General features: G+C 36.5%; 1 protein-coding gene across 13 annotated transcripts in view; it reads right to left on the bottom strand.

Annotated features, from left to right (window-relative positions):
- RRAGB (Ras related GTP binding B) overlaps nucleotides 1-26,889 on the bottom strand; it is a 97,103-nt gene that overhangs the window by 64,822 nt on the left and 5,392 nt on the right. For 8 of the 13 annotated variants that reach the window (XM_037821312.1, XM_037821311.1, XM_037821315.1 and 5 more), the window contains 3 exons: nucleotides 23,690-23,773; nucleotides 21,691-21,757; nucleotides 17,547-17,787 (listed from right to left, as the gene is read on the bottom strand). In XM_037821312.1, coding sequence (XP_037677240.1) covers nucleotides 17,547-17,787; nucleotides 21,691-21,757; nucleotides 23,690-23,773 — 392 coding nt within the window. The remainder of the gene's footprint in view (nucleotides 1-17,546; nucleotides 17,788-21,690; nucleotides 21,758-23,689; nucleotides 23,774-26,889) is intronic. The other 5 variants (XM_037821316.1, XM_037821320.1, XM_037821321.1 and 2 more) reach the window with 3 other exon arrangements.

The following is a 26,889-nucleotide window of genomic DNA, read 5'->3' as shown; positions in this document are numbered from 1 at the left end:
AACTGAAAGTGAAAGGATGGAAAAAAATATTTCATGCAAGCTACAGCCAAAAGAAACCAGGTGTAGCAATATTAATCTCAGATAAAATAGACTTCAAATGCAGGGATGTTTTGAGAGACAAAGAAGGCCACTACGTACTAATAAAAGGGGCAATTCAGCAAGAAGAAATAACAATCATAAATGTCTATGCACCCAACCAAGGTGCCACAAAATACATGAGAGAAACACTGGCAAAACTAAAGGAAGCAATTGATGTTTCCACAATAATTGTGGGAGACTTCAACACATCACTCTCTCCTATAGATAGATCAACCAGACAGAAGACCAGTAAGGAAATTGAAAACCTAAACAATCTGATAAATGAATTAGATTTAACAGACATATACAGGACATTACATCCCAAATCACCAGGATACACATACTTTTCTAGTGCTCATGGAACTTTCTCCAGAATAGATCATATGCTGGGACATAAAACAAGCCTCAATAAATTTAAAAAGATTGAAATTATTCAAAGCACATTCTCTGACCACAATGGAATACAATTAGAAGTCAATAACCATCAGAGACTTAGAGAATTCACAAATACCTGGAGGTTAAACAACACACTCCTAAACAATCAGTGGGTTAAAGAAGAAATAGCAAGAGAAATTGCTAAATATATAGAGACGAATGAAAATGAGAACACAACATACCAAAACCTATGGGATGCAGCAAAAGCAGTGCTAAGGGGGAAATTTATAGCACTAAATGCATATATTAAAAAGGAAGAAAGAGCCAAAATCAAAGAACTAATGGATCAACTGAAGAAGCTAGAAAATGAACAGCAAACCAATCCTAAACCAAGTACAAGAAAAGAAATAACAAGGATTAAAGCAGAAATAAATGACATAGAGAACAAAAAAACAATAGAGAGGATAAATATCACCAAAAGTTGGTTCTTTGAGAAGATCAACAAGATTGACAAGCCCCTAGCGAGACTGACAAAATCAAAAAGAGAGAAGACCCATATAAACAAAATAATGAATGAAAAAGGTGACATAACTGCAGATCCTGAAGAAATTAAAAAAATTATAAGAGGATACTATGAACAACTGTATGTCAACAAACTGGATAATGTAGAGGAAATGGACAATTTCCTGGAAACATATGAACAACCTAGACTGACCAGAGAAGAAATAGAAGACCTCAACCAACCCATCACAAGCAAAGAGATCCAATCAGTCATCAAAAATCTTCCCACAAATAAATGCCCAGGGCCAGATGGCTTCACAGCGGAATTCTACCAAACTTTCCAGAAAGAACTGACACCAATCTTACTCAAACTCTTTCAAAACATTGAAGAAAATGGAACACTACCTAACTCATTTTATGAAGCTAACATCAATCTAATACCAAAACCAGGCAAAGATGTTACAAAAAAGGAAAACTACCGGCCAATCTCCCTAATGAATATAGATGCAAAAATCCTCAACAAAATACTTGCAAACCGAATCCAAAGACACATTAAAAAAACCATACACCATGACCAAGTGGGGTTTATTCCAGGCATGCAAGGATGGTTCAACATAAGAAAATCAATCAATGTATTACTACACATTAACAAGTCAAAAGGGAAAAATCAATTGATCATCTCAATAGATGCTGAAAAAGCATTTGACAAAATCCAACATCCCTTTTTGATAAAAACACTTCAAAAGGTAGGAATTGAAGGAAACTTCCTCAACATGATAAAGAGCATATATGAAAAACCCACAGCCAGCATAGTACTCAATGGTGAGAGACTGAAAGCCTTCCCTCTAAGATCAGGAACAAGACAAGGATGCCCGCTATCACCACTGTTATTCAACATTGTGCTGGAAGTGCTAGCCAGGGCAATCCGGCAAGACAAAGAAATAAAAGGCATCCAAATTGGAAAAGAAGAAGTAAAACTGTCATTGTTTGCAGATGATATGATCTTATATCTAGAAAACCCTGAGAAATCGACGATACAGCTACTAGAGCTAATAAACAAATTTAGCAAAGTAGCGGGATACAAGGTTAAAGCACATAAGTCAGTAATGTTTCTATATGCTAGAAATGAACAAACTGAAGAGACACTCAAGAAAAAGATACCATTTTCAATAGCAACTAAAAAAATCAAGTACCTAGGAATAAACTTAACCAAAGATGTAAAAGACCTATACAAAGAAAACTACATAACTCTACTAAAAGAAATAGAAGGGGACCTTAAAAGATGGAAAAATATTCCATGTTCATGGATAGGAAGGCTAAATGTCATTAAGATGTCAATTCTACCCAAACTCATCTACAGATTCAATGCAATCCCAATCAAAATTCCAACAACCTACTTTGCAGACTTGGAAAAGCTAGTTATCAAATTTATTTGGAAAGGGAAGATGCCTCGAATTGCTAAAGACACTCTAAAAAAGAAAAACGAAGTGGGAGGACTTATACTGCCTGACTTTGAAGCTTATTATAAAGCCACAGTTGCCAAAACAGCATGGTACTGGCACAAAGATAGACATATAGATCAATGGAATCGAATTGAGAATTCGGAGACAGACCCTCAGATCTATGGCCGACTGATCTTTGATAAGGCCCCCAAAGTCACTGAACTGAGTCATAATGGTCTTTTCAACAAATGGGGCTGGGAGAGTTGGATATCCATATCCAAAAGAATGAAAGAGGACCCCTACCTCACCCCCTACACAAAAATTAACTCAAAATGGACCAAAGATCTCAATATAAAAGAAAGTACGATAAAACTCCTAGAAGATAATGTAGGAAAACATCTTCAAGACCTTGTATTAGGCGGCCACTTCCTAGACTTTACACCCAAAGCACAAGCAACAAAAGAGAAAATAGATAAATGGGAACTCCTCAAGCTTAGAAGTTTCTGTACCTCTAAGGAATTTCTCAAAAAGGTAAAGAGGCAGCCAACTCAATGGGAAAAAATTTTTGGAAACCATGTATCTGACAAAAGACTGATATCTTGCATATATAAAGAAATCCTACAACTCAATGACAATAGTACAGTCGGCCCAATTATAAAATGGGCAAAAGACATGAAAAGACAGTTCTCTGAAGAGGAAATACAAATGGCCAAGAAACACATGAAAAAATGTTCAGCTTCACTAGCTATTAGAGAGATGCAAATTAAGACCACAATGAGATACCATCTAACACCGGTTAGAATGGCTGCCATTAAACAAACAGGAAACTACAAATGCTGGAGGGGATGTGGAGAAATTGGAACTCTTATTCATTGTTGGTGGGACTGTATAATGGTTCAGCCACTCTGGAAGTCAGTCTGGCAGTTCCTTAGAAAACTAGATATAGAGCTACCATTCGATCCAGTGATTGCACTTCTCGCTATATACCCGGAAGATCGGAAAGCAGTGACACGAACAGATATCTGCACGCCAATGTTCATAGCAGCATTATTCACAATTGCCAAGAGATGGAAACAACCCAAATGTCCTTCAACAGATGAGTGGATAAATAAAATGTGGTATATACACACGATGGAATACTACGCGGCAGTAAGAAGGAACGATCTCGTCAAACATATGACAACATGGATGAACCTTGAGGACATAATGCTAAGCGAAATAAGCCAGGCACAAAAAGAGAAATATTATATGCTACCACTAATGTGAACTTTGAAAAATGTAAAACAAATGGCTTATAATGTAGAATGTAGGGGAACTAGCAATAGAGAGCAATTAAGGAAGGGGGAACAATAATCCAAGAAGAACAGATAAGCTATTTAACGTTCTGGGGATGCCCAGGAATGACTATGGTCTGTTAATTTCTGATGGATATAGTAGGAACAAGTTCACAGAAATGTTGCTATATTAGGTAACTTTCTTGGGGTAAAGTAGGAACATGTTGGAAGTTAAGCAGTTATCTTAGGTTAGTTGTCTTTTTCTTACTCCCTTGTTATGGTCTCTTTGAAATGTTCTTTTATTGTATGTTTGTTTTCTTTTTAACTTTTTTTCATACAGTTGATTTAAAAAAGAAGGGAAAGTTAAAAAAAACAAGGAAAAAAAAAAAAGATGTAGTGCCCCCTTGAGGAGCCTGTGGAGAATGCAGGGGTATTCGCCTACCCCACCTCCATGGTTGCTAACATGACCACAGACATAGGGAACTGGTGGTTTGATGGGTTGGGCCCTCTACCACAGGTTTTACCCTTGGGAAGACGGTTGCTGCAAAGGAGAGGCTAGGCCTCCCTATGGTTGTGCCTAAGAGCCTCCTCCCGAATGCCTCTTTGTTGCTCAGATGTGGCCCTGTCTCTCTAGCTAAGCCAACTTGAAAGGTGAAATCACTGCCCTCCCCCCTACGTGGGATCAGACACCCAGGGGAGTGAATCTCCCTGGCAACGTGGAATATGACTCCCGGGGAGGAATGTAGACCTGGCATCGTGGGACGGAGAACATCTTCTTGACCAAAAGGGGGATGTGAAAGGAAATGAAATAAGCTTCAGTGGCAGAGAGAATCCAAAAGGAGCCGAGAGGTCACTCTGGTGGGCACTCTTACGCACACTTTAGACAACCCTTTTTAGGTTCTAAAGAATTGGGGTAGCTGGTGGTGGATACCTGAAACTATCAAACTACAACCCAGAACCCATGAATCTCGAAGACAGTTGTATAAAAATGTAGCTTATGAGGGGTGACAAGGGGATTGGGAAAGCCATAAGGACCACACTCCACTTCGTCTAGTTTATGGATGGATGAGTAGAAAAATAGGGGAAGGAAACAAACAGACAAAGGTACCCAGTGTTCTTTTTACTTCAATTGCTCTTTTTCACTCTAATTATTATTCTTGTTATTCTTGTGTGTGTGCTAATGAAGGTGTCAGGGATTGATTTGGGTGATGAATGTACAACTATGTAATGGTACTGTGAACAATCGAAAGTACGATTTGTTTTGTATGACTGCGTGGTATATGAATATATCTCAATAAAATGAAGATAAAAAAAAAAAAAAAAAGACATAATGCTGAGCAAAATAAGCCAGGCACAAAAAGAGAGATATTGTATGTTACCACTAATGTGAATTCTGTGAAAAATGTACAATGTTTTATACTGTAGAATGTAGGGGACCTAGAGATACCAATTAGTGGAGGGGGAATGATAATCTAATAAGAACAGATAAACTATGGAGGGTAATCTCAATGTTATGGGAATGCTCAGGAATGATTATGGTTTGTAAACTTTCTTGGATATAGTAAGATCATGTTGGAAGCAATAGAGTTATTTTAGGTGTTTTTTTTCTCTTATTCCTTTGTTTTCTTAGGGGTTGTTAATTTTCTTGGGGTATGGTAGGAACATGTTGGAAGCAATGTAGTTATTTTAGATTATTTGTTTTTCTTACTCCTCTGTTTGGACATGGTTTATTAATTTTCTTGGGGTATGGTAGGAACATATTGGAAGCAAAGTAGTTATTTTAGGTTATTTGTTTTCCTTAATCCATTGCTTTGTTTGAAATGTTGTGGGGTTTTTTTGGTTGTTGTTTGCCTGTTTGTTTTTAATTTTTTGATAAACAAAGTTAAAAAATTGAAAAAAAATCAGTAGAAAAATGGGAGTAAAAACTAAATGATAAATAGGGTGGGATGGGGGGATGGTTTGGGTATCCTCTTTTCACTTTTATTTTTTATTCTTATTCTGATTCTTTCTGATGTAAGGAAAATGTTCAGAAATAGATTGTGGTGATGAACGCATAACTATATGATCATACTGTGAACAGTTGATTGTATACCAGGGATGACTGTATGGTTTGTGAATATATTTCAATAAAACTGAATTAAAAAAAAAAAAATGAAGGAGAATTTAAAATATTTATAGATAAAGAGAAGCTGAGAAAGATCATTAACAAGAGACCTGTCTTTCAGGAAATACTGAAGGGAGTTCTGCTGGCTGTAAAGAAAAGACAGGAGAGAGAGATTTGGAGAAGAGTACAGAAATGAAGATTATCAGTAAGGGTAACTAAAAGGAAAAAAGAGAAAAAAAAATAGATCATACAAATAAAAGCCAAAGTATAAAATGGTTGGAGTAAGCACTGCCTTTACAGTATCACCACTGAATGTTAATGGTTGAAACTCCCCAATCAAAAGACACAGATTGGTAGAATAGATAAAAAAATATGATCCATCTACATGCTGTTTACAAGAGCCTCATTTTAGATCCCAAAATACAGAGTGAAAGTGAAAGAATGGAAATAGATATTCCACACAAGCAGTAACAACAACAAAAATGCTGGGGTAGCTATACTATTATCAAACAAAATAGGCTTTAAATGCAAAAACATTAGACAAAGAAGGACGCTATATATTAAGAAAAGAGACAATTCACCAAGAAGGAATAACAATCATAAATATTTATGCACCAAATCAAGGTGCCCCAAAGTACATGAGGCAAACATTGGCAAAACTGAAAGGAGTAATAGATGTCTCTGTAATAACAGTGCAGACTTGAACACACCAAATTCTTCAATAGACAGAACACCTCAGCACAGGATCAATAAGGAAACAGAGAACCTAAATAATACGATAGGTGAACTAGATCTAACAGACATTTACAGAACATTGTAACCCAAAACAGCAGGATATTCATTCTTCTCAAGTGCTCATAGAACATTCTCCAGGATAGACCACATGCTAAGGTACAAAACAGGTCTTAATAAATTTAAAAAGATTGAAATTATACGAAGCACTTTCTTTGATCACAATGGAATGAAGTTGGAAATCACTAACAGCCAGAGAAAAGGAAATTTCACAAATATATGGAGATTAAACAACATGCTTCTTAAACAATCAGTGGGACAACAAAGATTTGCAAGATAAATAGGTAAATATCTCAAGATGAAAGAAAATGAGAACACAATGTCTCAAAACTTATGGGATGCAGTGAAGGCAGTGCTGAGAGGGAAATTTATAGCCCTAAAGATCTACATTAATATGGAAGAAAGAGTTAAAATCAAAGATCTAACTCCACTCATGGAGGAACTAGAGAAAGAACAGCAAACTAATCCCAAAGCAAGCAGTAGGAAAGAAATAACAAATATTAGAGTGGAAATAAATGAAATGGAGAGCAAAAAAAAAAAAAAAAGAGAATGAATAAAACCAAAAGTTGGTTCTTAGAGAAGATCAATAAAATTGACAAACTCTTAGCTAGACTGACAAATACAAAAAAGAGAGAAGATGCAAATAAATAAAATCAGAAATGAGAGGGGGGGAACATTACTACTGACCCCACAGAAATAAAAAAGATCATAAGAGGATACTATGAAAAACTGTAGCCAACAAACTAGACAACTTAGATGAAATGAACATTTTCCTAGAAACACACAAACAACCAACACTAACTCAAGAAGAAATAGAAGACCTCAACAAACAAATCATAACAATAAAGAGCTCAAATAAGTCATCAAAAATCTCCCAGCATAGAAAAGCCCAAGAGCAGATGGCATCACAGGTGAATTTTATCAAACATTCCAAGAATTAATACCAATAATGCTTGAATTCTTCCAAAAAATTAAAAAATAGGGAACACTACCTCTTTCTATGAAGCCAACATCACTCTAAAACCAGAGCCTGATAAAGATACTATAAGAAAACTACAGACCAATCTCTCTAGTGAAAATAGATGCAAAAATCCTCAACAAAATACTTGCAAATCAAATCCAATAGCACATTAAAATAATTATACACCATGGGACCAAGTGGATTTTATCTCAGTTATGCAAGGGTGGTTCAACACAAGAAAATTGAAGGGGAAAAACCACATGATCATCTCAATTGACGCAGAAAAAGCATTTGACAAAATCCAGCATCCTTTCTTGATAAAAACACTTTGAATGGTAGAAACTGAAGGAAATTTCCTCAACATGATAAAGGGCATTTATGAAAAACCCACAGCTAACATTGTACTCAATGGTGAGAGACTGAAAGCTTTCCCTCTAAGATCTGGAACAAGACAACAATGCCCATTGTTACCTCTGTTATTGAACATTGTGCTAGAAGTTGTAGCAAGAGGAATTATGCAAGAAAAAGAGATAAAAAGCATTCAAATTGGAAAGGAGGAAGTAAAACTTTCACTATTTGGAGACCACATTATCTTATATTTAGAAAGAACCTCCCAAACCATGACAAATCTACTAGGGCTAATAAATGAGTTCAGAAAAGTGGTGGGATACAAGATCAACATGCAAAAATCACTAGTGTGTCTATACAACAGTAATCAACTATTCAAGGGGTGTATCAAGAAAGCAATTCCGATTACAACAGCATCTAAAAGAATCAAATATCTAGGAATAAACTTAACCAAGGATGTAAAGGACTTGTACAAAGAAAACTACAAAGCATTGGTAAAAGAAATCAAAAGACCTATATAAATGGAAATACATTCCATGTTCATGGATTGGAACCTAAATTTCATTAAGATGTTAATCCTACCCAAATTCACTTACACATTCAATGCAATCCTCATCAAAATTTCAACAGCTTACTTTGCAGAAACGAAAAAGCTAATTGTCAAATTTATTTGGAAGGGTAAGTGGCCTCAAATAGCCAAAAGCATCTTGAAAAAGAAGAATTAAGTGGGAGGACTCATGGTTACTGACTTAAAGCATTTTATAAAACCACAGTGATCAAAAGAGCATGGTACTAGCATAAAGATAGACATATGGATCAATGGAATTGAATGGAGAGTTCAGAAACAGACCCTCAGATCTGTGACCAATTGATTTCTGACAAGCTTCCTAAGTCCACTCAACTTAGACAGAACAGTCTTTTCAATAAATCATCTGGGAGAACTGGATACCCATATCCAAAACAATGAGAAAGGATCCCTATCTCACTCACACCTTATACAAAAATTAACTTGAAATGGATCAAAGATCTAAATGTAAGAGTCAGTACCATAAAACTCCTAGATGAAAATGTAGGGAAACATCTTCAAGGTCTAGTGATAGGCAGTAGTTTCTTAGACTTAACACCCACACAAGCAATGAAAGAAAACAGAGAAATGGCACTTCCTCGTAATTGAATACTTCTGTGCTTCAACGTAGTTTATCAAAAGCATGAGAAGGCCGCAATGTGAGAAAATATTTGGAAACCATATATCTGATAAGTATATGATACCCAGAATATATAAAGAAATATACAAAGAAGTCCTACAACTCAAGAACAAAGCACAAACAACCCAACTAAAAACTGGGCAAAAGACATGAATAGACATTTTTCCAAAGAGGTTATAGAAATGGCTAAAAAGCACAGGAAAATATGCTCATCTTCACTAGCTAATGGGGAAATGCAAATCAAAACCATGGTGAGATATCATATCACACCTACTAGAATGGTCACTTTTAAACAACAGGAAACTACAAGGGTTGGAGAAGATGTGGAGAATTAGGAATACTTCTTCACTGCTGGTGGGAATGTAAAATGGTACAGCCACTGTAGAAGATGTTTTGGTGGTTCCTCAGAAAGTTATGCATAGAGTTGCCTTAGGATCTGGCAATCCTGCTACTAAGTATATATCCAGAAGAACTTAAATAGGGATGTGAACAGACATTTACATACTAGTGTTCATAGTGGCATTATTCACAATTGACAAATGATGGAAACAACCCTAGTGACCATCAACCAATGAATGGATAAACAAAATGTGGTATACACATATGATGGAATATTATCCAGCAGTAAGAAGGAATGAAATCCTGAAGCACGCAACAACATGGATGAACCTTGAGGACATAATGTTGCGTGAAATAAGTCAGACACAAAAAGAAAAATATTGTATGATCTCACTAATATGAACTACTTACAATATGTAAACTCATAGACATAAAATCTAGAATACAGGTTACCAGGAGATAGAATGAGGCTAGAGAATGGAGAGCGGTTGCTTAATATGTACAGAATTTTTTAACTAGGTTAAACTTAAATGTTTGAAAATGGATAGAAGTGTGGTAGCACATTATTGTGAGTATAATTAACAGTGCTGAATTGTGTGTGAAATTGGTTGAAAGGGGAAATTTAGAGTCATGTATGTCACCAGAAGGAAAGGTGAAAGTGAAAACATGGGACCGTATAAAACACTGAATCTTGTGGTGGATGATGACTGCATTTGACAGTACAAATACAAGTTCTTTCATGATCCAGAACAAGTGTACAACACTATTACAAGGAGTTAATATTAGAGTGGTATATGGTAAAAAAAAAAATGTGCCTATTGCAAACTATGGAAGTTAGTTAACAGTAATATCTTAATATTTTTTCATCGACAGTTACAAATGTACCACACCAATATTAGGGTTCAATAATGGGGGAGGGGAGATAATGGGTATGGGATGTTTTGGGGTTTATTTTTATTTTTTCTTAGTTTTTATTTTTTTACTGGAGTAATAAAAATATTCTAAACTTGATTGTGGTGATGAATGCACAAATATGTGATGATAATGTGAGCCACTGGTTGTATATTTTGGATGGGCTGTATGATGTGTGAATATATCTCAATAAAATTTCATTAAAAAAGAAAGTATGTGAAGGAGGTGTGGAGACACAGGGCAGAAAATATAGGTCGGTGCCAGATTAAGAAGGACCTTGATTGACAGGTGAGAAATTTAGAACCACTGATTTTTAATCAGGGGCCAGGGAAGTAAAATGACAAAAGTGAAAAAAAAGAATAGAAATGAATTATAAAACTTACAAATAAATAGAGAGAATTATAAACATTGGAATGAGATAAAACTAAAAGAAGAGAAAATGTTGGAGGGAAGAAGCATAGAAGAAGAATTGCTGATTCTGAATCTGGAAGGCACAAGATAAAAACATCCTTTCAAAACATAAAAGACAAAAGTTTTTAAAAGACAATAATGAAGAATAACTTCAAGGCCTTAGTATAAGGGAATACTTCTTGAACAGGACACCAAAAGCACTTTCAATAAAGGAAAAGATTAGTGCATTTGACTTCATTAAAATTAGGAACTTTTGATTCTCAAAAGACATTGGGGGGGGGTAGAGATGGCAGCATAGAGAGGTGTGGAATTTAGTTAGTCCTCTAGAGCAACTAGTAGGTAGCCAGGAACAACTCGTAAATAGTCTGGAACAACTGCTGGGGAACAACTGTGACTGTCCACACATCATATACCAGCCTGGAATGGGTGGAATGGCTAAGACTGCAGCATAAAAGCTGTAAGTAAAAACTTCGGAAATGCACTGGAAGCCCCCTTCCCCCAAGGCAGGCTAAGCTGCAAAACTTCACTGTGGGTGAAAGAAGCAGTCCCTGCTGGAAGCAAGTGAATATAGCTCAACCTAGCTCCAACTGGGGTTTTAATTAGCAAATGTAGACTGCTGAAACACAAACCCTTAACAAGCAGCAAAGAACTATGAGGTCACTCCCAGTGGAGAGGAGGTGGGGCTGATGGAAAGAAAAAGTACAGAGGTTTTTGGAGACAGCTGAGCTTAGAATACTGGAAAACAACTGTGTCCCAAGAAAAGGAGCACAGAAGACCAGGTACTATTTCTGGCTGACAGGTGAAACTGGAGAGCTGGGGACTGGCTCTGAAAAGGGGCTTTCTTTCCCTTTTACTCTCTCAATCTGAGTGGCTCAGTGGAGAAAGCCTCAGGCATTTTCAGCTCTCAGCAGGCTGACCCAGGCAGAGGTGGAGTTAACAGAGTCAGAGAGACAAAGGAGTAATTCAAGTGCAGAAGATAACTCCCTAGGGGGTGTATCTTCCTTAAGAGGAAGGAGGTGGGGCCCAGCTCAAGTACCTGCCCTCCCTTCTGAACTCAGACCCCAGGGCCTGGGGGGAAACAAACAATCAAACCAGAAACAACTTAAGCTGATAATTAAAGGGACCACACCTCTTTACACCAGTGGGGAATGACAGATTGACAGGCACCACCTGCTGGGCAGGTTAGGAAAAGCACAGTGGCTAGAGGCCTCACAGGGAAGTCTGCCAATCTTCTAAGACACACCCTCAGGGAAACCTGATACTGAATATAGCCTCTTCCTGAGAACTCAGCCCATTCTGGTCTGGGAAAATCTGATTGGGGTGATCAAGGAAACCAGATGCCTAGACAACACAAAACTACAAATCACACTAGGGAAAATGAAGATATGTCCCAAAGGAACAAACTTACATTTCAATGAGGTACAGGAATTGAAACAACTAAATAAAGATCTTCAAATAAATATGCTAAATCAATTCAACAAGCTGAGGGAAGACATGGCAAAAGAGATGAAGGATATAAAGAAAACATTGTGCAAACATAAGGAAGAACTTGAAAGTTTGAAAAAACAACTGGCAGAACCTAGGGACACGAAGGGCAGAACACAAGAGATGAAAAACACAGTGGAGATATACAACAGATTTCAAAAGGCAGAAGAAAACATTCAAGAACTGAAGAACAAGACACCTGAAATCCTACACACAAAAGAACAGATAGGGAAAAGAATGGAAAAATATGAGCAACATCTCAGGGAATTGAAGGGCAACACAAAGCTTATGAATGTGTGTGTCATGGGTGTCCCAGAAGAAGAAAAGGGAAAAGTGGCAGAAGCAATAATGAAGGAAATAATCACTGAAAATTTCACAACTTTTATGAAAGACATAAAATTACAGATCCAAGAAGTGCAGCGTACCCCAAACAGAATAGATATGAATAGACCTATGCCAAGACACTTAATAGTCAGATTATCAAATGTCAAAGACAGAGAGAAAATCCTGAAAGCAGCAAGAGAAAAAAAATCCATCATATACAAGGGAAGCTTGATAAGACTATGTATGGATTTCTCAGTAGAAACCATGGAAGCAAGAAGGCGGTAGTGTGATATATTTAAGATACTGAAGGAGAAAAACTGCCACCCAAGAATTTTGTATCTGGAGAAACTGTCCTTCAAATATAGAGGGAGAGTTTAAAATATTCTCTGACAAACAATGAGAGAGTTTGTGAACAAGATACCTGCTCTACAGGAAATACTAAAGGGAACACTACAGACAGATAGGAAAAGACAGGAGTGAGAGGTTTGGAGCACAATTTTTGGTGATGGTAGCACAATAATGTAAGTACACTGAACAAAGATGACTGTGAGTATGGTTGAAAGAGGAAGGTTAGGGGCATGCGGGACACCAGAAGGAAAGGGGGAAGATAAAGACTGGGACTGTATAACTTAATGAAACCTAGAATGGTCAACAATTGTGAAAAATGTACAAATATGTTTTTACATGAAGGAGAACAAATGAATGTCAACCTTGCAAGGTGTTAAAAATGGGGTGGTATTGGGAAAAAAAATACAATCAATGCAAACTAGAGTCTATAGTTAACAGAAACATTGTATTAGGCTTCCTTTAATGTAACAAAGGCAACATACCAAAGCTAAATGCCTATAAGAGGGGGATATAAGGGAGGGGTATGGGATTCTTGGCATTGATGATATTGTCTGACTTTTTTATTGTACTTTATCTTTTTTGTTGTTGCTTTTTAGCTGTCTTTTTTTTCTTTTTCTTTTTCTTTTTCTCTTGTCTTTCTACCTTTTTTGACTCTTCCTCTTTCTTTGTGGAAGAAATGGAAGTGTCCTTATATAGATAGTGGTGGTGATGGTGAATGCATAAATATGTGATTATACAGTGAACTATCAATTATTTACTTAGGATGGAATGTATGGTGTGTGAACAAAACTGTCTTAAAAAAAAGGGTTGATGGATGAACCCTGAGGACACTATATTGAGTGAAATAAGTCAAACACAAAAGGACAAATATTGTATGATCTTACTGATATGAACTAACTATAATATGTAAACTCATAGACATTAAATATAGGTTACCAGGATATAGAATGAGGCTAAAGAATGGTGAACAGTTGCTTATTATAAGCAGAATGTTTAACTAGGTTGAAGTTAAGCATTTGGAAATGGACAGAGGTGATGGTAGCACGTTATTGTGAGAATAACTAACAGTGCTGAATGGCGTGTGAATCTGGTGGAAAGGGGAAGTTGAGTCATGTATGTCACTAGAAGGAAAGTTGGAGGTTAAAACCTGGGAATGTATAACACAGTGAATCTTGTGGTGGACAATGCCCATGATTAACTGTACAAATATTAGAAATTTCTTTCATGAACTAGAACAAGTATGACACTATAACTAGAAGTTAATAATAGAGGGGTATATAGGGGAAAAAATGTACCTATTGCAAACTATGTACTACAGTTAGTAATATTTTAATATTCCTTCATCAACAGTAACAAATGTACTATACCACCGTGAGTCAATAATGGAGTGGGGGGGGGGGGGTTAGAGGTATGGAAGGATTTGAGTTTTCTTTTTTATTTTTATTTCTTTTCTGGAATAATGAAAATGTTCTAAAATTGAAAAAAAAAATTAACTGTGGTGATGAATGCACACCTATATAATGGTACCGTGAACTGATTGTACACTTTGGATGACTGTATGGTATGTGAATAATCTCAATAAAACTGAATTTAAAAAAAAAGACTTAAGAGAATGGAGATCACTCCTGATGCTGGGAGAACTCCAAGATGAATATTTATTTTAGGGGTAGAAAGGGCAACTATATAATGATAGATCCAATTCACTGGAATGTGCATGGATTTACGTTAATCAATAGACTTATGATATATAAAGCAAATATTGGTGAAATTAAAGGCATAAATTGAGAATTACTGATGGGCCAAAGAGACAAAAAAATTAGAAACATTTAGATTTGAACACTATACCTGGAGATATATAGTCTCTGTACTCAAGCCTTAGAGACTACTCTTCTTCAGTATCTGAATGTAGATAGCTGAGTAGGAGTTATTTAGAAGCTAATGTCTTTGGAGAAGGCATCAACTTACTCTGGTTTGGCTGAAGACAAGGTGTATCAAAGAGAACCTTGGAAGCTAGTTGGCCTCATCAAGGTCTCCGGCACAATAACTGAGACTAAAGGCAGATTCCTGGTTGGGTAGCCATGCAGCAGGACATGCCATGCCAGTGAAGTAAGGAGGGGTGTGGGCAAGGAGCTCTCAGCAATAGAAACAGGGCCTGGGGCCCTCCCAGTGGGGAAGGAACAGGGGACAGTGGGATGTAGTGAAGTCATAATGGGGTAGTTCCCAAAAGATATAATCTGGAAAGACACACATGATCCCCCAGTTCCTGGGCATCTGTAGACCTTTCTATTGCAAAATGCTCCTCAGTTTACTGCCATCTGGGGAAGCTGGACAGAGAGGTAGGTTCTATTGTGGGATTATGGGGAAACTCCTGCCCAGTAAAGTCTCAGGAACCAAGGAGCCCACTGGATTTGAAACATTATCCCAGGGGAGGGGAAGTTAGGAAATAGGAAAAACATCTCTCCATTCACATAATTTGTAGAGTCCCAGAAATTTAGGCTAATTACTTTCACCTGTCAAAATGTCCTAACTCTTGGAACTTTCATATATTGCTGGTGGAAATGCAAAATGGTACAGCCACTTTGGAAAACAGTTTGGCAATTCCTTATGAAGTTAAAAATACTCTTTCCATATGACCCACTCCTTGGTATTTACCCAAGAAAAATGAAACTTATGTTCGTACATAAACCTGTATGCAAGTGTTTATAGGGGTTTTATTCATAATCTCCAAAAATAGAAGCAACTCAAACGTCCATCAATTGGTGAATAGATAAGCAAATGGTGGTACATCCATACAACGGACTACAACTTAGCAATAAAAAGGAAAAAACAACATGAAATAACACGAATACATCTCAAATGCATTATGCTAATATACCGTAAACATTAAATTTTTGAAAATTTGCTACACAACTTTCCAAAATGAATCCAATGGTGTCAAAATATCAAATTTGATACCCACAGTCATCTATCTTAAAATAATGGAAAAAAATGAAAAGCATTTCTGTAACTGTTGGAAATTTTAAAACTTTTCTCCCTCTCCTTGAACTCATATTTCCATTTCTCTTATCCCACAGACTTACTCTACTGGAATGCCCAAACATCTTTTATTCATGAACTTTTTTTTTTTTTTAATTCGATTTTATTGAGATACGTTCACAAACCATACAGTCATCCACAGTGTACAATCAACTGTCCACAGTGTCCTTATATAGTTGTACATTCATCACCACAATTGAATTTTGAACATCCTCATCACCACACACAAAAAAAGAATAAGAATAAAAATTAAAGTAAAAAAACACCCAAAACATCCTATCCCTCCCTATTGTTCACCTACTTTTCGTCCTCATTTTTCTACTCATCTGTCCATACACTGGATAAAGGGAGTGGGAGCCACAAAGTTTTCACAATCACATGGTTACACAGTGTAAGCTATATAGTTATACAGTTATCTTCAAGAATCAAGGCTACTGGGTTGCAGTTCAGTTTCAGGTATTTCCTTCTAGCTATTCCAATACACTAAAAACTAAAAAAGTATATCTATATAATGCATAAGAATAACCTCCAGAATGACCTCTAGACTCTATCTGAAATCTCTCAGCCACTGAAACTTTATTTTGTTTCATTTCTCTTCCTCCTTTTGGTCCAAGAAGGCTCTCTTGATCTCTTGATACCAGGGCCAAACTCATCCCTGCAAGTCACATCCCATGTTGCCAGAGAGATTTACATCCCTGGGATTCTATTCATGAACTTTTTATATTGCTATGCCATAAAAACACATATAAACTAAACTTTAATTTTTTCATTTACTGTTACCATAAGACTCTAGGGTTAAAATTTTTTCTTGTGGAATGATTTTTCATTCCATATGTTATTTAAAAGTACAATAATAATGAAATGTCAATAAGTACGTTGAAGCTATTGATAAATAAAATTTTATCGATTACAGAAACAAAAATGTATAGGTAATGCATCTCTTAATGATATGTAAGTGCACAAGAGCAAAAGGAATTTTGTTATGGGTATGTCACTCAATTCTTTGACCTTCTTCTTAGTAAGATGCCAAAATTCATGTAATACTCTATAATAAAAATTATTTTAATGATCTAATTTTAATATTAACTGATAACTTGATTAAAATCTCTTGCAGTTTTTATAAAAAGCAAAAAAAAATAAAAGATAAAACATAGTACCATACTACACAGTGAGCCCTATTGTAAATGACAGTTCATAGCACAATTAGAAAAATGTTCTTTCATGAATTATACCAAATGTGTACCATACTAATGCAAGGTGTTAATAATAGGGTGGTATATGGGAGAAAATAACCCTAGTGGTAAGCTATGAACTAAAGATAATTGTACAACATCAATATTTTTTCATCCATTGTAACAAAGGTACCACACTGATGCAAAGTGTGAACAACAGGGGTTATTTGGGAATGCTGTATCCTTTATACAATTTTTCTGTAAACCTGCAACTTGTCTAATTGAAAAAATTAAAGAGAAAACTGACAGAATTTTATTTTGAAAGCTTATGTTGAAATTCTTTCCCTCAAAAAGAATGGTACAAATTTACCTATACCTGTACAAAAGAAGTTTGCAAAGCATGTCAATCATTTGATTCAGCACCCATTCTGTTTCTTACCAGGTCCCGTTGATCCTCCTGTACCAGATCCATTTTGTGCACCAAGCAAAAGATTTTGGCATCTGGAGAGTTCTGCAAAATGGCCTCCAGGCATGATTGGTAATAATGCATGTCCTTTTCCAGTTCACGGCTCTCCACATCAAAGACATAAATCAGAACCTCCACATTTCGGAAGATGTTGTCCCGCTGGCTAGTGAAATAATTTTCCATGAAAGTGTCTTGTCTGGTAGGAAAAGAATATCTAGGTGATAAGCAAGTCTTCAGTTCAGTCACTCATATTTAGGCTGTTATTTTTGTTGGCTTAAGCAATGCAAAAGATAATCTTATGGCTTCAATTTAAAGGGCAAATAATGGCAAATAGGTCTGGGCCTTACCTTCTTACCTCATGAGCTGCACCTTGCACAACCCTTTACTCCTATCTTTGTGTTCCAAACACAATGACATTTTCTCAGTTCTTCAAATAGCCCCTGGCCTATACATTATGTGGCCTTTACATATGCTATTCACTCTATCTCAGATGCTACTGTCCTACCTCTTCATCTAATTTTCTCCTATTCAATTCTTCAGATTTCAGTTAAAATCCATACTTTCTCAGAGAAACCATCCCTGACCCTGATTTGATCTAGTCCTCTCTACTATATGGTTTTATAACAATATATTCCTCTTCTTTTTAACACTTACTAAAAGTTGTACTATACATGTTTGAGTTTTTAAGTAATGGCATTCACTTCCCTAGACAGCAAGTTCCATGAGGGCAAGGACCATGTCTGTTATATTCACAATTGTTTCCCAGCTTCTAGCAGAGAGCCAACATGGAGTAGGTATTCAATGAGTATTTGTTGAATGAATAACTAAATAGTCAAACACTCTAAACTATTTGAAAATGACTATACTGATAACTTTTTAGCAGAATGCTCTTCTTTGTTCCTTAAGCTGTGTACTTCTTCCTAAGAAGTTTTCAACTGCCAGCTGGCTAGCAGAAAACAGCAGCATTTTTTAGTGAAAAAGCTTGAACCTAGGTTCTAATCCTAAACTTTGCTGTTAATTAGCTGTCTGACCCTGGGAGAGTCACAGTCTCAGTGGACCTCAGATGGCCTTATCAGTAAAAACGAAGATAAAATCTTAGTGCCTAAAAGCAAGGGACTGGGACTACAGGGTCTCTTGACATGCATCATAGAATTGGAAGCAGTGATAATGAGGAAGAGTTTTATGGAGAGAGCTAATAGGGTGATTGTAAAGTGATCCATTTGCTGGCAGAAATGGAGTCATTTTCACATAGAATATTTGATTATCTTGGTTATATATATTTGGATGTATTTTTTCTTTCAACAAATATTCATTGAGCACCTACTCAATGGCTGGCTCTATGCTAGGAGCTGGGAAATAATGAGCTGAAAATAATAAATATTTGCTTTGTAAGGCACTTGGCTCGATTTTGTATATATTATCATATATAATCATCAAAACAACATGAGTTGGTACTATTATTATTTTTTTTTTTTTTCACTGCCAAAAAATCTTATTTATTCATTCACTGTTTTCTAGTATTTCTTGGCTCATAACTACACAGTCTCATGTTGGCTGTATTTTAAAAATCAATCATTTTCCTATAGCTGTGAATTAGTTTAAACATTACAATGTAATTACTATATTTATGCTTCAACTGTTAAACCCATCATGCCACAGCACTAAAAAGATTTCACTTAAAAATCAAATTTCGGGACCCAGCATCGTGGGATTGAGAACATCTTCTTGACCAAAAGGGGGATGCAAAATGAGACGAAATAGTTTCAGTGGCTGAGAGATTTCAAATGGAGTCGAGAGGTCACTCTGGTGGACATTCCTATGCACTGCATAGATAACACCTCTTAGGTTTTAATGTATTGGAATAGCTAGAAGTAAATACCTGTAAGTATCAAACTCCAACCCAGTAGTCTGGATTCCTGAAGACGATTGTATAATAATGTAGATTACAAGGGGTGACAGTGTGATTGTGAAAACCTTGTGGATCACACTCCCTTTATCTAGTGTATGGATGGATGAGTAGAAGAATGGGGACAGAAACTAAATGAAGGGTAGGGTGGGATGGGGGGGATGGTTTGGGTATTCTTTTTTGCTTTTATTTTTTATTCTTTTTCTGATTCTTTCTGATGTAAAGAAAATGTTCAGAAGTGGATTGTGGTGATGGATGCATAACTGTGATCGTGCTGTGAACAGTTATTGTGCACCGTGGATGATTGTATGGTATGTGAATATATTTCAATAAAACTGAACTTAATTTGAAAAAAAAATCAAGTTTCTTTTTTACGTTATCTGTTGATTTAACAACTCTTTCAAAGCTTTCTAAACTGTACCACTTAGAAAGTGATTTCATTTATGATGAAAATAAAACATGTAAGTGGGTGAAAGGCATATCACTAGTATGAGATGAGACATATGATTCTCATGGTAAAATGTCAGTATGTATGTATGTACTTGTATATAGCATGTGCTGCTAAACAGAGCAGGTTTGTAGAAGTAAATGCATTAAACAGGTTTGGTAATCTGTCATAAATCTAAGGGGAAATTCCAGAGTTTGATTTTTGATAATTGTGCATTGATTTTCCTTTTTCACATTAATATATTTTAATAGAGACATGAAGACTTGTGAAATTTCATTTCAGTCATTTCCTTCATGAGATGAAATCATTGTACTCTTTTCCATTTTTATATAGACCTGCCTTAATCCTAAATGGTCTTGACTTCTTCCTTCCACTATTGTTTCGTTTGTATTTTAAGACAAAGACAAATTAGTGTTTTTCAAATCTGCAGTTCTCATTTTTGTGTTGGATAACACTTTTCTCCTTTTTAAGAGGAGATAGTCTTGTTCTTCAACATTTTTCTTGATTGGTTCTTGTTTCCTTTCGATTGTCAGTGTCAAGTTTTTTGTTTTGTTTTTTTTCCATTTAGATTAGCTTACAACTCTACCCTTACAAGAGAGTGAATCTGTCTTTACCATTCCATCCTTTCACTCTACAAACAGTGAAGGCCATGCATATCTGCATTGCACCTTAATCCGTGTTCCTCTGGGTGTGAATTTATTTGTAAATAGGTCCTTTTGAAGATGCTGTTTTTAGTTAAGGCATGGCCAGCTGCATCTGGGTGGGTCTGGAAGAGCAGACAGGGAGTGAGGTCACTGGGTGACGGGAGGCAGATGGCAGCCAAGGACCCCACGAAGGCGGCAAGCCAGCTCCGGGTCTCCAGCCTTTAGGGGAGGAAGCACAGCCCCCTGACCGCCCTGGTGTCGGGCTTCCAGCTTCTTAAACCAGGAGCCAATAGATCCCTGCTGTTAAACCAAACCACCATGTGGCATTGGTCACAGCAGCCTGGCTAGGCCAAGACACCTGGGAGAGCCGGAGGGTTGCCTTGGACTGGTCTGAAGGGGACTATCTGTTTCTTTCTATTATTATCACTATTGTACAGATGAAGAAACATTGGCTCAGAGAGTGTAAGTGACCTGCCCAAGAAAACAGAGCTAAGAGAGCTGGGATACAAACCCAAGTCTAACTCCAGAACCTAGGCTCCTAACCACTGTATACCACACACTGTTGCCTCAGCACAGAAATGCAAATGACTATACTATTTAGAGCAGCATCAGGGTACAAGGCACAGTGAGTAGGGAATTGTGAAGGGGTATTTGCTGAGTGTCTTAGTCAAGAGAGAAGGAGCTGTCTCCTACTCTTCCACCAGTAGGTAACTCACCTGGTGAGTATGTGTTCATGGAATAATATACTTTAGTTATTGAAATAACTAAGAAGGAGGCAATATGGTATGGTGGCTAAGAACTTGGCACTGGTGTCAGGCTGCCTTAGATAGAAAGCTAATTTCTTACCCTGCAAAGGAGGGGATAATCTATATCACACTACAAGTACTAGATGGAACTTGTGTTAGTGCTACTTAAATATGCCACATAAAGAGGGCATTTTTACAATTACATAAAAGTCAGAGATCTTTCTTTAATTAAGTGCCAATTTTGAAGTAATTTCTACCCAATGTGTTGTCCATTGCAGATGATAGTTACTCTCATGCATTCTCCACAATGATTATACTAGATGCCATGCTTACTGCTACTGGCTTCACAAACAAGTAAGCAGATGGTACTTACCCACCACAGTCCCACAGGTTCAATACCAGGTTTCCCAGAAACCGAACATGAGAATGTTCTACATCAACTGGAAGACAAATACAACAAATCTAGTAATTGTAACATGAAAGGTAAAATTAAAAATAAACAATGCATTAACCCATGGAATTTAGAAGGACACAAGTGGAGTGAAATGCTCAAAGCCCCACTGGGAAGGTGATTTTCAGCTTAGTGGTGTGTTTAGTGGTAAGGTGGGCACCTAAACTACCCTGAGCTACAGAACTGGCTCTCATGTAAGTCATTTTACTTTTTAGTAGTTTAGTACTTAGAGCAGGAACAATATCCAATTATAATACTAATGTTAAAATTTCAACATGTAAGACAGAGACATACAGCATTTAATAGATTTTCCCTGTCCCACTCAACCCCACCCATCTCTCCCAACAAAAAAATCAAACAACAATAACAAAACCAAACACACACACAAAATCATAAAACAACCAAACTGGCTCCCTCTATTGATTTTTCTTATTTCAGTTAATGACCATATCATTTCCCACCAAACCTCACCCCTCCTTTTTGTGTCATTTTTTACTCCTCTGTCCATACTTAATTCATTGCTAAACCTACCTCATTATTTCTTTGTAATCTCTCTCAATTCCATCCCTTATTTTACAACCCACCACTAACATTAAGGTCCTTATCATCTCATGCCTACACTACTACAATAGCTCCATAGCAAACCTCTCCACCAGAAAGCCTTACCCATTTTACTTCATCTTATAGGCTCCTGCCAGGTTCATCTTCTTAACACTTCTTTGAATATGTCACTCCCCATTCCAAAAGCTTTCAATGGCCCCTCCATGCCTAGAGGGGGGCATTCAGGGCTCTTCACAATTTGGCTTTTCATCTAGCTTTATATTCTCCAATGATTCACATAAATAAAGCCTTTCACTCCAGCCCAATTTGGTTTATTCACAGTCCTCCCAAGCTCTACTTTCTCCCCAACCCCCAAACCCTACATCAGGAGTCTCAAACTTGCTAATAGGGGCCAAGCCAGTAAACATACATGAACAAAGTTGGCTAAGCATGAAGAGTAAACATCCACCCAAGGGGATGGTGGAGAGGGCAGCAGTTACTCAGGTCTAGCTCATTTATCATGTAGGAATCTGAACTCAGGGTTACTAAATCTTTAAAATTTTCAATAGTAGTAGAAAATCCAGATTGTTTTGGAAGCTTTTAAATGTTGAGAACCAATTCCAATTTTCCTAAAATGTTGCATGGGCTTCAAACAAAGCACATCTACAGCATGCAGGCTGCCTGTTTGCAACCTCTGCCTTGCATTTACCTCCCCTTTATACTTGGCCTACTCTGCCCATCTGCCTAGAAAGCCCTCCCCACCTTTCTTCCAAAAATATTCATTTTTTAAGACCCAGTGCAAATCCCACTTTCTCTAAAAGCGCTGCCTAGCCACCCCCACTTATTGTCATCTCTCCCTCTGAATGCATTCAAACATTTAATAAGCATCTACTCTCTGCCAGGCACTAAATCACAAAGAGGAATAATGAAAATTCTATCCTGCAGATTTCTCAAAGTCTAGCAATTTTCATCTACACAACTTACGTGATATTAATCTCACAGTGGTGTTTCTTCTATGAATATCCTGAAGCTCTTGCTTAAACTGACTGTTATCTAACTTTTCTTTTGTGAAATTTTGCTTTCTCATATACTAGATCATAAGCAGCAATGCATGGTTTTAAAAAAAGTATGGGCTTTGGAGTCAGACTTTAATTGAAATCCCAGTTCTACCTCTGTTTGACCTTGGGCAAGTCACTTAACCTCTGAGTATTAGTTTCCTCTTCTATTAAAAAAGGGAGGGGAGTGGCATACTATCTGCCTCACCAGATTACTGTGAGGATTAAAAGAGTTATCACACATAAAGTGCCTGGCATGTAGTAGGTGCTCAAACTACTTCCCTTCTCCCCTTTATATTCCCCTCTTTGGAAAAGGAATATCTTACATGTCTTTGTATTTCCAACAGAGTCTACGAGAGAGTAGGTGCTCAAACTGCTATTAATTTGAAGACTACGTAAACGGTCTAGTACTAAAAAAAAAATGGAAAGAAGTGCTACTGAGAAAGGGAAAGACAATAACAAAAGAAGTGACAGGATTCAGTGACTGTTTAGATATGGGGCACATGGAATAGAAATCTGGTTTCTACTCCCATATCATAGAAATTGTCTCATCCAGTGACCAATGGCCCCATTACCAAATCCAGTGGATTTTTTAGTCCTTGTCTTACTTTCTGCAGCATGACACTGTTGACTATTCTCTTCTCAAAAAATTCTCTTCTCTTGGCCTCTGATATTATACCTATGATGTCTCTGGCAGATCCTCCTTCACAGGCTCCTATTCTTCTTTCTGTCCCTTAAATGTTAGAGTTCTTTAGGATTCCATCCTTGGCAACCTTCTCTTCTCTCTATGAATTTTCCCCCCAGGGAAGCTAATCTATTTATTCATATTTCTTCATTTACTATTTGGATACTGATAACTCACAGACATATCTAGTACAGATTTCTCTCTCACCTTTCTGACTCATATATTGGACATCTCCACTTGCATGAACCACAGCTATCTCAAACTCAATGTACCCAAATATAACTCATCATATATAGTTATATATTCTTCTCACAAGATCTATTATTCTTTTAGTCTTCTCAATCTCAGTGAATTTAACCAGCTGCCTAGGCCAATATCTTAGTTTCATCCTTGAGTATACTCCTTCCTTCCCTGTTTCCCCCCAATCTTTCAGCAAGTCCTGTTGACTCTACCACTAAAATATATCCCAAATCCATTCATTTCTCACCATATCCACTATGATCTAACTAACCCAAGCCAAGTCCTTGTCATCTCTTACCTGGTCTACTAAAATAATTTCCTAATTGGTTAACCTGTTTCTACCCTTGCCTCCTTCTAATCTTTCCTCTACATTACAGATATAGTAAGTTCTCCAAAATGCAGATTCTTATTCCATTCTCACTTAAAAAGAAAAAGAAAGCATATGTCTCTGTATATGTATGAGTGTATATGCCCAAGGACGAAAAGGTCAGAAGGACAGCTTTGAAACTACTAATAGTGGCTGTCCCTAGGAAGTAGGCCTAAGAGTGAAGGATGGGAGTGGACTTTCTACATTTCTGTAATGTTTGAACGTTTCAAAAGTATTACCTTTGTAATCAAATTGAAAATTAAAAATAATAAAATATAAATATGAGCATGTTATTCCTCTGTTTAAAACTAGGGGTTTCTTCTACCCTCAGTCCAAACTACTTGACTTGGCTTATAAGGTACTTTATTATCTCATCCCTGATTACTTTCCCTCTTTGGTCTCAGTCTCCTATATGCCCTTCTGGCTCTCCTATTCTTCCTGCCCTGTTATCCAAGAGCAACTGAGAGAACAAAGAACAGAACTTTGGGGAATCACATACACTTATGGGGCAGAAAGAAGAAAGCGCTTTGGTAAAGATTTTTTTTTTAAAAGGAGAGATGACCAAAGATGAAGGAAGAAAACCAGATTAATGAAGCATTAAACAAAAGCTGAGCGAATAGAAAATTTTGAGAAAATAGGAAATCGTGGAGCCATCAACAGTGTTTGAGACTAAAATACTTCATAACCATATTTTTATGATTTTTTTACTATCCCAATAAATACATTTTAACAGCACCCTAATAAATTAATAATACCACCACTCTGTATCCTTACTTTGAAGTTCAAAATACAGTAGGCTCTAAGTTTAACCAAATAAATCTAGACTTTTTTCAACAATGAAAAATTAGAAAAGCACTAAGACATTAAAGTCAATATAATATTTTAAAAGAAGTACAATTTCACAACTTTTAAAGAAAATCAGCAATTGCATATAAAGGAATACTAAGTAAAAATTAATGCACTATACATATTTTGAGTCTATGAGTTTAGCAATAGAAGACCAGAGCTCTCTTCAGCAATGACAAATTAACTAATGGTACACTAAAGCATTAAGGCCAACATAATATTTTCAAGTATATTCTACTATCTTTAAGGAGATACAGTAATTGCTAACAGTGTATTATCAATAAAGGTCCTGCTTGAGATATCCTCAAGGCAAGAGCCCTGTCTAATTCATAGTGCCTAGCACTTAGGAAGCTCCAGAAAAAACATGTTGAATAAATGGTCTGCTTTAATTATAGGGTTCATATAATTTGCAACATTATGTTCCTACTTTAATGATGCTGCTAGATTATCTCAAAGCTATCTTAAGCATATTGAATAGTTCTAGAATTTTGGTTATAGGACTATTTACTGGTTGCAGGGTAATAAATCAACTCTTCTGATCAGCTAAAAATATCAAATGGACTATAAACAGGTGCTTCAACAAAATGGGCAGAATTTAAAACACAAAAAGAAAGACATCTGTCAGGAATTGTTAAAATATGGTAAAGCAGATATGCTGTGGCATAATGAATAGAGAATTATCATAGATTTACACTTACTAGCTGAGTGAGCTTAACTTCAAGGCCGTACTTTCTTCATCTATTAAAATGAAGTTAATATGAGGACTAAAGTAAATGAAACAGCATACAAAAGCCTAGCAAATATGTTTTTCAATAAACATTAACTTCTTCTATCTACTGAACCCATATGGTTACTAAGCCCAGATATTTAACTTGGAAGAACAGAAAAATTTTAAAATCTAGCAAATCAAGAGGGGGAGAAATCTGGAAGACAGACTTTCCAGAGGCCAGAGCCACACATGTCAATATAGAAGGAAGTCTCTAGAGGCATGATGAGACCTAGGACCCTGTTCTGATAAAAATTTTTGATCAGAGACTTAGATGAAAACTAGTGGAGATACTTATCAAATGTACAAAGTACATAGCTATTACATAAGATAAGAGAATTAGCAGCTAAAAGGCTAGCATTGAGAGGGATCCAACCCCTCTTCTACAGATAAGGAAACTGAGCCCAGAGAGATAAAGTGACTTGTCCTCAATTTCAAAGTTAACAAATATAGGATATAGGAAAATATCATGGGTTAAAACAAAATTGAATAGTTTACTAAAGTATTTATTTTTAGGTCCAAAATATTATGAGCTCAAGACCTAGGAGGACAATATGTGTTTTAATAACAATATATGTGAAAAGGAATAGCATTTTCTAGTACAACTTAGTATAATGAATGT

The sequence above is a fragment of the Choloepus didactylus genome, chromosome X (genome assembly GCF_015220235.1).
Source record: "Choloepus didactylus isolate mChoDid1 chromosome X, mChoDid1.pri, whole genome shotgun sequence".
In the NCBI taxonomy this organism is placed as follows: Eukaryota; Metazoa; Chordata; class Mammalia; order Pilosa; family Megalonychidae; genus Choloepus; species Choloepus didactylus.
This window is presented reverse-complemented; position numbering and strand designations above follow the sequence as displayed.